The 14,046-nt window shown below is 37.3% G+C and overlaps 1 protein-coding gene across 2 annotated transcripts in view; it reads left to right on the forward strand.

The window, feature by feature from the left end:
• The window catches only part of REV1 (REV1 DNA directed polymerase), a 62,695-nt gene that overhangs the window by 16,311 nt on the left and 32,338 nt on the right, over window positions 1-14,046 (forward strand). For both annotated transcript variants that reach the window (XM_056328593.1, XM_056328594.1), the window contains exons 5-8: window positions 6,819-6,968; window positions 9,097-9,809; window positions 11,650-11,757; window positions 13,179-13,295. In XM_056328593.1, coding sequence (XP_056184568.1) covers window positions 6,819-6,968; window positions 9,097-9,809; window positions 11,650-11,757; window positions 13,179-13,295 — 1,088 coding nt within the window. The remainder of the gene's footprint in view (window positions 1-6,818; window positions 6,969-9,096; window positions 9,810-11,649; window positions 11,758-13,178; window positions 13,296-14,046) is intronic.

The following is a 14,046-nucleotide window of genomic DNA, read 5'->3' on the forward strand; positions in this document are numbered from 1 at the left end:
GTAAGTGTAGGTCTACTACTACTTTTGGAAGTTTCTCCTTTTGGGGGGTGAAAGAAAAAGAAGAAAAATCTGGAGAAACAGCATTATATAAGATTGCGTTTTAAGATTATGGTTTAGTTTAAAATAAATCTATCCTTGCAACAGCTGAGTAAAAGTAGCACTGTTAGACTGAATATACGCTTAGTGATCATTCCTTAAACTTCACTAAGAACATTCAGAAAGTCTCAGGCATATCAGAAAACTGAATGTTATCTTGTGGATTCCATTTAATATCCAATCAATTGACCAGCCTTCATCTCAGTATGTTTAAGTAAGTACCAGGTGATTGGTTTTTAACCTGTTGCCTTGTGCATTGCATAAATTTCATTTCATCTGTGAATAAAGAAGGTCAGTTGAAAAGCATTTTCATAAAATCTAAATTAATCCATCTAAACATTTATTATGTTGTGACTTCGTAACAAAACAAAAACAACATAAAAAAAACTCACCACAACTTCTATTTGCAAAGAATTTATGTTCTTTGGTTCCTCCATACAATGGAATATGTAGGATCAACTAAAGTTGTCCTCAGGTCCTTGAAAAAGATGATAGCCAGGCTCAGAGCAGTTAATCTGGCTTGCATCTGTCTTCCATCTGAGGAACCCATGGGAAATGGAACAGACAGGAATATGTTCTGGAAATAATTCTGTCAGTGTCCTGCTGTTCTTAACTAGCCTCTTTCCTAGATGACCAGCAGAAACAGGCAAGGAACGGTTCTGCATACGTACTTGTAAAATCCTATTTGAAGTTCCTATTTTCAGTTTGCTGATTTTCAGTCCTTTGGGTTCAACTGTTTCGTATCATGTATCTTTAAGGTAAATTTTCTAAACTTTAGTCAGTAATGATAGGTTCCTCACTTTGAAATGGATTTTAGGCAACGTATTTTTAAACAGTTTTAGGGCCTCACCCATGAGTTTAAGGACTTGGAAAATGGTAGTAGGTGCGGTTTTATTTGAAAGGTGTGGCTGCCATTGATGCCATTAAAACTTATGATTTTAACCAAGTTGGAAAAATAAATTTGTATACATTCAGTAGAGACTTGCTAGAACCTAATGCATGAAATCTCCTAGAATTTGCCTTAGGATGTTTGTTCAGGTTCTGCATCTCCTGGTTGTGGAAGGTTGTACTGTAGAGTAAGTCAGAAGAACTGAGTATAGACAGATACATAGGGTTGAGCACGAGCAGACAGAGAACTCAGTGTTTCAGTAGAACTGGGTTCATGTCAGAATCTGGAATAAAAGCTAATTTCACAATCCCCCCTCATTTTTTCCTCTCAACAGTACTGAAGAACACTCATAGGTTAAATATTCCCATCTCAGTGTATGGAATACCAAATTATGTTCTCCTTGGTAGATTAGTTGGTGAAAGTGCAGTGGATGTAGAGGTTCCAAGTTTATTGAATATTCATGTGCACATCGTGTTAGTGCAATATGATGGGTTTGGAGTTTTTTTCCAGTTTGGTTAAGAATCCACCCTGAAATGTTACTGTCACAAATTGCTGGTAAAGCAGTGTTGTCAGATCTTCAGTCTTGTCATCCAAGGTTGCAAAATTAAAAGGTCGTTTGTCTGTGGAGCTTTGATTTATTTCTTTGTGTGCACACATTTATGATCTAGTCCTTAATTACATGATCACATGCCATCTTTTTTCACTATGGTATCTGACACGTTCTCTTCAAGGAAAAGGTTGAGGTCAGGTTGCAAATTACTAATTCATCTTATTGCTTCTTGTCTCTAACCCTGTTTCTTACTTATTGTATGTGACTTGAATTCTTTGTTGATAACAGAATGAATAACTTAATTCCTGTCTTTTATTGGTGCTTATCACTATAGCATCTGTCTGCTTTCCAGAGATTAATGAACTTAAGCATGGCACTCATTACAATAGCTATTATTTTCATTTCTGTTTGAGAACCACCAAAAAGACATTAAGGTAACACACCAAAAATGTCAATAACTTGGAATATGCCATGTGAACTATGTAAGATAAGATTTTTTAGACTTACTTATACAAGGATGGTAAGGCATATGTTGAAGTTTATTACTGCATTAAAAGCTTTGCATATTCTGAACTGTAAACTTTCTGAACTATGGTCTGAAGTCAGACTCTGATAAGGCTGTTGTTAAATGCTAGTAGCGCTAGAATTTTGGTTTAATTAGCATCACATAGAGACCCTGTGGTAACAGTAGTTGCAAAATCCAGTATTGTGGAGCAATGGTGTTTGCTTTAGTGACAGAATCATTCTTTCTGTACTCCCCTTGTTGTATGTTTTCATTCCCTCTCCATTTCTGCAACAAATGAAGGAGGAGACTTGCAGGCAGACCTCCTTTGTAAAATTTTTCTTCCTTTATTTGAAAGATACACCATGTAATTATGTAGCTTGGAGAGGTGGTTGTGCAGCGTCCAGTGGAAGCCAAATTAAGGTGATCTGGGAGCTTGACTTTCAAATTGAATATTCTTTTAACAAACATTCTTTAACATTTATAATAAAATTCCTTTTTGGAGATTAAGGATAACCAACCACTATGATGAGCTCCCAGTAGAATTTGTGGATTCCTTATTTTGATACTCAGATTCAGTGAATATTCTTCTTAAAGATTGGCGTTAATCTAACAAAAATGTGAAGACAATAGTTTAAAATAATTTACCCAGACCAAAAATTAGTCTGGTACATCACACTTCACTTCCTTTTTCTGATGAGGATTCAGAATACAAAATATTTGAATAAATGAAAGCTACCTGTCTTAAACAGTACAGCTTTCAGAAGAGATGCCATGTTTGGTTTTTTTTTTTTAAACCTGCAAAGCACTGAAGGGGAAGGAAATGGCTTTTATAGCTATACTGGAAGCAAGTGGAGCAGGCCTGCTGTTGTGGGGTATCCTCATGACAAAGGATATGGAAAAAGTTGAGGTACTCAATACTGCCTTTTCTTCAGTGTTTAGTGGCAGGGTCTACTTTCATGCCTTGAAGGCCTGTGTGCCTAGTGGCAGAATTTGGAGAAAAGCAATGCTACAAAAGGTACAGGAAGCGTAAATTGTGTTTCATTTAAGGAAACATGACATAGATAGAATGCATCCAAGGGAGCTGAAGAAGCTGGCTAATACCAGTGCTACACCAGTCTCTCATCTTTGAAAATTCCTGACAATCAGATGAGATTTTCCAGAATGACTGGATAAAAGGCAGATGTCATGCCTGTCTTCTGAAATGGAAAGAAGAAGGATCCAGGGAACTGCACTGTGATCATCTTCACCATGGTTATTGAAGCCTATGGAAAATACCTTCCTGGAAGCTGTATCTAAGGTGGCTGTATCTTGGTTGTCTTCTGTGGTGAGATGACTGGACAAAGGGAGAGTAGTGGCTATCATTTGCTTTGACTGCAGTAGGGCTTCTGCACTCTTTTAGTCAAACTGGGGAGATACAGATTGGATAGTGTGCTGCTGGCTGGGTGAAGAACTGGCTCAGCTGCCTGGCTCGGACAGTAGTGGTTAACAGTTCAGAGTCAAATTAGCAAATGGTTACAAGTTGCAGTTTATTGTCTTCATGAAAAATGTGGACATAGGTGACACAGTAAAAAGTACCTTCAGCAAGTTTGTGGATGACAGCAAATAGAAGGGAATCCTTGGTATACGGGAGAGCAGGGCGGCCCTTTGGACAGTGTCAACAAACTGGAGGAATGGGATGACAGAAATGTCATGAAATCCAGCAAAGTCAAATGCAGACTCCTGCATGTGAGGATAATTAATTCCATGCAGCCAGATAGGCTAGGGAGTCACTGGCTGGGAGACACCCTTGTAGGGAAGGACTTGAGTGTCCTGGTGGACTACAAGTTGACTATGGGTCAGCAGTTTTGCCGTTGTGGAGATAAAGGCTAATAGCATACAGGGTTGTGTTAGCAAGACCATAGCCAACAGGTCAAGGGAAGTGATTCCTCCAATCTATTTGACATTTCTGAAGCTACATCTGGAGTTCTGTGTCTGATTTGGGGCTTCTCAGTATAAGAAAGCTGGTTTTGTTCTGCTTGGAGAGAGGACTGGGGGTGATCTAGTATTGTATTTTGTTACCGATATAGAGGTTACAGAGAGCACGGAGCCAGATTTTTCTTCAAGATGCGCAGCAAGAACACAAGAGGAAATAGTCTCAAATAGCAGCAAAGAAAATTTTGACTGAGTATAAGGAAAAGGATTTTTCACAGTGATAGTAAGCAGTGGAACAGGAGGTGCCTAGAGAGGTGGTGGAATCTCAGGCCTTGGAGATACTCAGAATTTAGGTGGAGTCAGCCCTGGGCAACCTGATCTAACTTTAAAGATAACTGTTTTGAATAGTGTTCGGACTAGAGAACACCAGAGGTCCTTTCCAATGTAATTTTTTTAGTGATTATGAATTCTGTGATCCAGGGATTGTGGAATGGGGAACAGTGTTGAATGATGCATCTAAAATGGGATTCCTATTGCTGAACGTTAGTACAGTTAGAAAAAAAACAAACCAACTGTGTATTGATCTAGTGATGCAGCTACTCCAGTAGCTAAAATTTTAGCTAGAACTTTTTAAGTAAATGTGGGAGTTTATCATATTCACACAGTGATAACGAGAAACAGTCTAACCAGGTATTGTAAAAGCCTACTTGCTGCATCACTGCTTTCTGTACAAGAAAACTTTGGAACTCTACCGTGTGTATTTTTAGCTTTATTTAGAATCATAGAAACATTTAGGTTGGAAAAGACCTTTGAGATCATCAAGTCCAACCATTAATCCAGGACTGCCAAGTCCATCACTAAATCATGTCACTAAGTATGAAATCTACAGGTTTTTTAAAACACATCCAGGGATGGTGATTCCATCTTGGGCCGCCTGTTCCAAATGGCAATGTTTGGCAATAGTTGGCAACATATAATGTAAACGATGTTCCTTTATGAGTGCTATATATTCACGTATCAAACAGTATTTAATTGATATATTTTTAGACCTGTTTCTACTATCCCATTCCCATAGAAACCTTACTAGGTCTCTGTGTATATGCCTAACTAGTTTTAATTTACCTAATTGGGAAATGCGATCCCTCTACATATTTTTCTGTAATTGCAGCAAGAAAGCTCCTAAGGGCATTTGTTCCACTGTCCAACTCCCCTGACAGTAATACAGATTTGAGCTAGTTAAAAAGCACATGTCCAAGAGAAAGCATTCAGGTGTTGAACAGAAAAACAGTATCTGTCACTGAGCTAGGTTCTCTTTAAAAATTTGAATCCAATTGTATCTTCAAAACTGAGCACTAATTAAGCTGCTTTGATGTGAGAGAGGTTCCTCTGCTGTAAGAAATTTCAGCATCTCTGATCCAGTGTTCAACATGAAGAGCTGCTGTTGTGATTTAACCCTGGCTGGCAACTAAGCACCATGGAGCCAGTCACTGACTCCCCCCCTGACCCAGAGGGATAGTGGGAGGAGAATTGGAAAGGAATGTAAAACTTGAGGGTTGAGGTAAGAACAGTTTAATAGTTGAAATAAAAAATGAAAGAACAATAATAATAACAGTTATAATGAAAAGGAGGGAGAGGGGGAGAGGAATAAAATCCAGAGGGAAGGGAGGAAAGAAAACAAATGATGCACAACAGAGCTGCTCGCCGCCCGCTGACTGATGCCCCACCAGTCCCCAAGCAGCGATTGGCAGGTCCCGGCCAACCCCTCCAGTTTATATACTGAGCATGGTAGTACCGTACCATTCCATGGTATGGAACATCCCTTTGGCTGGTTCAGGTCACCTGCCTTGGCTGTGTCCCCTCCCAGTTTCCCGTGTCCCTCCATCGCTTTCACTGGCAGGGCCTGAGAAACTGAGAAGTCCTTGACTTGGTATAAACATCACCCAGCAACAACTGAAAATATCCGTGTGCTATCAACATTGCTCTCACACCAAATCCAAAACACAGCACTGCACCAGCTACTAATCTGAAACCAGGACAGCTGTATATGGAGAAGAGGTGAAGTATAGGCTGGGAGGGCTGTTACCTCTACTGCCAGCAACAGGTATTGGGGTGGAAGGATGAAATCATGCTGTGGTGTATTTTTGAGAAGATTCCCCTTCAAAGTCCATGATTTCCCTAAGGAATTCAAGAGTTACTGAATTATAATTGCAGTGTCAGTGGAAGAAGAAAAAGAAGAGGGAGATACAGTGGAACACATAAGACAGGACTGGAATGATTGTGGTAGATACTTACGGAATGTCTATTTGGAAGTTATTCAAGCTTTCTTCAGTGAATTTTCTCACAAGGAGGAGCAATTACCTTTTCAGAATGGAAAAAAGTAGTTCCTCTTTAATAGTGAACCACATCCTAGCTGACCTTCAAATTCTACGCAGATTTGCTTGGAACACATGCATATGTATTGTTCCAAGTTTAAAAGCTCAGTCAGCATTGTTCGGTTAGAATAGCCTGGACAACTCACCATTATTATTTTTTTTTTATTATTGGGCATTGTTTATTTTGGTTTTGAAAATACATATTTGGATTTTGTGTCAATTGGAGAAGATAAATGGATGTAGACAACTGACCAACAGAACCGTGCAAATGTCTTTTGTAGTACCAGTCACCACATCACAAATTACTTCTCAGTGAAATTCAGTTAGTAGTGGGAAGGGGGCTGTAGAAGGGACTGCAGGTACATATAGCAGAACAGCAAACAGTAATGACTAAAGTAATAGTTTACTGTGCATAAGGTATTTTCTAGCACAGAAGGTTGTTTTTTTTTTTAAATGTCTGAAATAGTAACCTGTTCCTGTTTTTTTTTGTTTCAGCATTAAAGCTGGGCGTCTCCTGTCGCACATTCCGTATCAGCTTTACACCAAGCAGTCAAGTGTTCAAAAAGGTCTCAACTTTAATAGCATATGCAAACCTGAAGATGCCATGCCAGGTCCAAGCAATATAGCTAAAGATCTCAACAGGGTGTAAGTGTTTCTGATCTTGTAATGCAGATGCTAATCTTTCACTCATAATGGGTTTGCACTTATAACTATATAATATTTTTTAAATTAATTTCTTCTCTATTAAGAGGAAATCTCTGAGGCACTGAAATTTAAAAGTAAGGCATAGCTATATAAGTCAAGGACAGAACTACAGTTACCTTTACTTCAAGCTTTGTCTCTAACCTTAGGACCACACTTTGATTATGTGACTTAGAAATCCTAGGATGTAGGATATCTGTGTGGAAGCAACAGGCATACATTAAAAGACTCTGACTAGTGACACTGAAAAGTAGGTCTTTATTTCAAAAACAAAAAGCTGGTGTGATTTGATTACTTTTGCTGGAGGTGCCTAGGAACAAATACAAATGCATATTAGTTAAGTTCTTTCTTTAGCTTCTTTTAAGCCAAAAAGTGACAGCATACCTTATATATGTTAACACCAAGGTTTAAGTCACACTTGAGAGAGAAGATGGATTAAAAAATTCAATTACAACGTAAGAAATTCTCCTAAAAGACCATGAGAAGAGAAGAGAACAAAGCTATGAGTGAAACTTTTAACTGGCAGAGGAACTGGAATTTGGAAAGAAACCTTCCACTTGAACATACTGTTCTGTAGATCTTTTTAAGGGGGTTCCCACGTCTTTTTCAGAAGCATGTGGTTTTTTTAGAAGGAAGAATCATAAGATTACAGAATGTTTGAGGTTGGAAGAGACCTCTGGAGATCATCTGGTCCAATGCTACTGCTCCTCAAAAAGGGCCAAGGATACTGTACAAGATACTGTACTTTCTGATGCGTAATGGTGATCTCTATTCTTCTGTAGTCTGCTGATGTATTTAAAATTCAGTTCCACATAATGCTGAGGAGACTTTACCTATCAGTGGGATTTGTCTGTATTTAGAAAAAATGACACTAGTGCCACAAAATTAATATCGTAAGGAGTATTTACCTGTATTCTAAACAATGAGTGATACAATTACCATCACCTCTTATTATTGCATTGTTAATGTTTTTCAAATGGGAAAAATATTCACGCTTCCAAAAATAACAATTTAGTCTGAAAAGCATGAGTTAAAAATCCTGCCCTAGCCTCTAATACTAAATATGTACCACTGGGTATACAACTTTCAACCATGCAACTCCTCCAAAATGTTATGTGTAATAATTTATGATTGTGATAATCTTAACCAAATTGTTGTCACACTTAATTGGCTTTCTGGTTTCACTGGTATACTACATAGCTAATTATTGCCTGCCTTTTTTTGTGTACTTACATTGATAGCTTTGGGAGTTGTGAATGGTGGTTGTGGGTTGAGTTTTTTTCAGCGGATCAAGAGTATGCACAACTCTTGAAGGCTTTGGTTTTAATTCCACTTAAGGTTTGTTACAGCATTAATTCTTTGAATGAAAGCTTTACCTTTACATTGTCATAGTAAATGTAAATTGCCAGTGCGCTTGTGGCAGAGTACTTTTTTTTATATGGTTAAAAGATGAAAATTTGTTTGTTTGGGGTTTTGTGAAAAGCTAAGAATGTGTTTGATTTATAGAGCTTGAACAGATATTTTTTTCCCTTGGGAGAAGGTAAAATAAATGCAACACATCAAAATAATTTTCTAAAAAATAGAAGTTTTCTCTGTATACTTTGTTTTTTTCTTTTTTTGTGTGTTTGTAACTAGATAAGGAAAATCACCTCTCTTGATAAAAAGGTAACTCCTTCTGATGGTTTGCCTTATTCCTGCCCCATTCATGCTGACCATGGTAGTACAGTTCTGTTAACAAATAAATATTATAGTTCAGTTGGAGAATGCTGGTCAAATTAAAGGCCTTGGAAATAGCTGTTCTAGTGTGAGCATGGTTTTGGCTACTCCCATATAAACTCCGTGTAGTGCTGCATTAATAATACACCAAATCTGTGAAATCTTTTGTACAGCAATATAATATTTTGTGACATGCAGAGGACATGGCTCAGAGTTTGAGATAATTGTCTTGAAAATGTAAAAATTACTCAAATACATACCAGTAACAATTAGGAAGATAAATACTTAGCACTTGAAATGACCTGTAGGTGTGCCTTTTGAAAGATGTGGTATTAAAGAATCATATCTGTTTCAGAAATCATATTAAAAAGTGTGAGATGGAAAATGAGATGACACCCAACGGAATAAGTAGCTGGAATGAAGAAGAGGAGGAAGAAAATGACGATTTTGGATTTGCGGAGCTGGAGCAGATCCTTCCTGGACGGAAACAAAATGGGATTCAGTCTCACAAAGACAGCACTGCCGTTTTTAACGGACGGACACACACTTCTACCAGTGCCTTAAAGACACAGGATTGCTTGGTGCCCTCCGGCAACGGTGTTGCGAGTAGGTTCTCTCCAAGCCCTGTGCTGGAGGAGGAGAAGACTGAAAAAGGCATGGTTGACTTTAGAGACTGCACAACGCAGCAGTTGCAGCAAAGCAACAAAAATACAGACTTCTCGTGGAATCCACATAGGACTATGAGTAATTCATCCTCATCTTCATCTTTGCACAGTAATGCTAAAATAAATGGTGCTCACCACTCCACTGTTCAGGGGCCTTCAAGCACAAAAAGCACTTCTGTACCTGCTGCTAGCAAGGCAGCTTCCTTACCTGTGTCCAAACCTTCAGATTGTAGTTTTATTTCTGACTTTTATTCACGTTCAAGACTGCATCATATATCATCATGGAAGTGTGAATTGACAGAGTTTGTCAACAGCCTGCAGAGAAAAAACAGCGGTGTCTTTCCAGGAAGGGAAAAATTAAAAAAATGGAAAGCAGGCAGGTCTGCACTTAAAACTGACACAGGTAGATACTTGTTTAAGAAGGTTTATGTTGAGAAGGTGCCTTATATCTTTGTACATGAAATGTCTAACTGAGACTAAGTAGGTTAATATTCACTGTCCACATTGTCAGGCTATCTTGAAAAGCTTGGTGACCTTGGTACTCTGAAAACTAAAGGATCTGACTGCTTTTGGTTTTGTTTGAGGTGGTTTTTTTAACTTATAAAATGTGACTGAATGTGATACTCTGGTCTATATTCAATTCCTCCTTGTGGAAATAATACCTCTTACTTTACCAAGATATGTGGATTGATCAAGGGGAAAAAATACTTTCTATATATCTCTTAACTACAAGTCTCTAGTTGCTGTGTGAAGGTCTAAAGGGAGAAAACAGAAGAAAAAACCTTGCTTCGTATAGTTCAGTCTGAAAATTAAAAAGATGAGTAAAGTTTGGAAGTGAACTAAAATTTAATTTTTTTATTTGTTAGTAAGAATTTTATTTCTCTGGGTCTGTTTAAATGGTGTAGCAGTGTCATATAAGACTTCTGAACCTGGCTTGTGGCAGGCAAGAAATGTTTTATGTCATTACATCAAGGGCCAAAATGAAAAAAGTTGTGTAATTCATAAGAGGAAAAGCGTTACAAGTATAGGTAAAGCATTTTACATCTTTAGAATCTCTCATTTACAGTCTTACTCAATTAAAAGGCTAGCTCTGTACCATCAAAGAGATTCTGATTCTTGTGCTGTAAAAATACTCACTTGTAATCATACGAAGATACGCTGGAAGATAAATTACCACATCCTAAAAAATTATTGTTAGATTAATAAATTAACTGATTCCATGTTTGTTCTAGGACCCAGTTATAAAACATGTTAGCTTATGAACTACCTTAATGTGTATTTTTTTCCATCAAAATATGGTATAAACTAATATATTTTTATTTTCTCTTTGATTTGGCCTAGAGTATTCAAATAGTTAATGGCTGTGTTTCACTTGACAAGTAGCAGCTTGTTAAGCATTAACTTGATCGCTTTATTTGTAAATACACCCTTTATAAGACCATCGTTATTTTTCAAAGAATGAGCTCAAATGGTAAATTATTAAAAACAGGAAAATACTTTTCTCATTGCTCAGTAATTAACGCAGATGTTAAGTGGAACAATTCACTGATGTCTTGAAGTATTTTTGCACTGTTACACTTTATGCATTGTTCACATTAAGATTTTTTGTTAGGTATAGCTTCCTCTGGTATGTCAGCAACATAGACATGCAGACTAGAACTTCTAGAATACTTGACGCAAGTATTTCTGGTTCTTCAGGTGTCTAATTTTTTCAGTCTGGGGCCTTCTTGCTCCTCTTCGCTGAATGTTTGTGTGACTGTAGACTCAGCAATGAGAGAATCCAGTTGCATCAGAGGTTTAAAACTAATTTTGGTGTGGTTTATGAAGCATTAATGGTAGCTCTTAGTGCAGCTAAACTTATTTTTTAACTTTTGGAACAGTCTTCTGATTGATGAACAAAAAGGAGTAAAGTTCTTTGTTCCAGATTCAGTGTTAACTTAGTGAAATTAAGATCCAGTTCCCACAACATGCGTTAATCTGCTTGGGTTGGGGGAACTTGTTAGGTAGAAGGTGTTAATTACAAGAAAATAAAATAGAAACTTTAAGTTGATGCATTGTTTAGGCTGTTTGTCTACTTTTATGTTTACATTTCTCTGAGTAAGTATTTTCTTGGTGAGAAGAAACAAAAATCTTCCTAATTTAAGGTGGTAAAATCCTTATAATAGTCCTTAATGACTACTGTGAGTAGTACCAAAGTGTGTAAATTAGGGTTCAAGTTTTCTATTGGTGTATCTTCATACTAGGTAATGTGTCTGTTGCGAGTTCATCCAAGCCACAGAGCTGTATAATGCACGTGGATATGGATTGCTTCTTTGTGTCTGTGGCTATCCGAAATAGACCAGATCTCAAAGGTCAGTATTTAATTCTACATGTTACAGTTTACTCAAGCCTTTAAAAACAAAACCAAACTTGCACACTTCCAAAATGAACTTTGCATGTTAATCTTTTTCTGGCATCTTTGATAGTCAGACCATGCAACTTTCATATTCCTGCTTACTTTCTCACAATTGAAAACAAGTGGAAGAAAGAACTGGAATTCTTCTTGCTGTCTCCTTTTGGTATCTAAAGAAAGAAGAGAGAACTAAGATCTAAAGTAACCATTCTCTCTAACATTGCACATATCTTGTGAGACTTAAATCTGCCATCTTAGAAACTGAGGATCAAATTCTGATTGTACCAAAAGTGGGGTTTGGTCACTCTCTATTAAAAAAAAAAAAGGTGGGATATCCTGATATTTTCGCTGCAGTAAAGTAAGGAGCTTTGTTTAGCTAGAGAAGTGGAGAGGTCAAGGTTGAGAATTATTTCTGCCTGATGCATCTTTTTCAAAGGAAATTTGCTTCTCCTTCCCTTTTCTATCTAAACTCTTATACATTAAATATACTATAAGACCTGGAGGATGAACAATTTAGTTGTCATTTAGAAGTCTGATTTGTGTGATCATCCTTAAGGCATAGTAAGAATTAGTGGAGCTCTTTAGCGAGTTTTGCACCTTAGAAGTGTACCATTCAGAAGCAGAGATGCTAGTTCTTCTGTGCAAACACTGAACTTCAGTGACGCACAAGTCTGAAGACTTGGTGCAGTGGTGACCATCTGACACCCAGCTATCCTAGACCTTGGGAAAGAGTAAGCTGCATATACAATTCCTTTGCTCTCCTCTGTCCAAAGGTAGGAGCAACTATGTCAGAGATATTCCTGGTATGTTTGGATCTTTAAAACTTTATTTCCTGTCAAGGTTCAAATTCCATTACTGGATTATAAAGAACCTAAGACTTTCATGCAAATATTTTTTCTGTTCCATGGAAGTCTGCAGGAATTTTCAGTTCATAAATAAGCTTCCTGTAGAAAAATTACAAAGGCGCTGATACTAGTAAAAAGTCGAAAGTTTACTAAAGATTTTATTTTGTACAGTTAATTAAACAAATGAAACTGAGCGTGTTGGTATGTATGTACATGATAAAGTACTTAAAATCAGTAGCGTTTGCAGTTAAACTGATGAAGTTTCACAGCTTCCATTTATACTGATTATTAAAGACAAACTAGTACAGCTGTATTTCCACTCTTTAAAAGCTTTTCTTCTTTACATGTGACTGCAAGTAAGACAGCAAATTCACAGTCACAGTGCAAAGTCACTTCTTAATGCTCAAAGTGTATAAACTTGAAAGTAATGACAAACAAATCAGACATCTGTATGATCCTAGCCTAGTTGTGCTGTTACTAAAATGTAAGCTATTACAGATGTTGACTTACAAGTACATGTATTTCTTCTCCACAGGAAAACCAGTAGCTGTTACTAGTAACAGAGGTGCAGGAAAGGCACCACTGCGCCCTGGTGCAAACCCCCAGCTTGAACAGCAATATTACCAGAATAAACTATTGAATGGCAAAGCAGGTACAGATAAGTCTGTTTGTTTGTCTGTCTGTCTGTCTGTCTGTGTGTTTTCAACTGTTGTTATTGAAGACTTTTTCCTTAGAGTTTTAAGTGCACAGTGGATAAGTTTGTTTTTTTCACAGAGGGGATTTCAGAAAAGAAATAATCTTTGGACAACAGGATGCCGGTGGCCTCAGAAATAACATGCCCTTGTGTCTTCTTGTCAATTAGTTTTGCTCAGTTTAGAGTGGTTTTAGGTTTTACTCACTTTCATTGAGGTTGAGTATAAGATATAATGCTAAGTAATTATTTAGAATAAGAAATAAATACAAGATGTCCAGGATCACTTTGTTCTGACTAAGTCTGTTACAGAGAAGGAGGTACAAAATAAATTTTAAAAGTCTATTTTTTTTACTTTAAAAGTAGAAATGACAGCACATGGCCAGTGAGAAACTGATTGTTTGAAGCTGACTTTTCAATTGCATGTGTACAGTATCTCTGTACAGTGAGTTAATTTGGGTGGTCCTTAGGGCATTTCAGGTTTCTGGAAAGTCTGTGCAACTTCCATGAGTTCTGTCTTTCTAGTACTTTTGTTTCCTCAAAATCAGGGTATCTGTTGTAGTTTGAAAATTCCTTGCTTGCTTCCAGTAATTTAGAAATTTGTTACTTTGTGTCCTCAAGTAGTACTCATGTAAACAGAACATACTTTTGTTAACAAGTATATTTTTACTTGTTTGTTTGTTTGTGTAATTATTCTGCCTGAACTGCATTC

This window comes from Falco biarmicus, chromosome 2, assembly GCF_023638135.1.
Source record: "Falco biarmicus isolate bFalBia1 chromosome 2, bFalBia1.pri, whole genome shotgun sequence".
Lineage (NCBI taxonomy): Eukaryota > Metazoa > Chordata > Aves > Falconiformes > Falconidae > Falco > Falco biarmicus.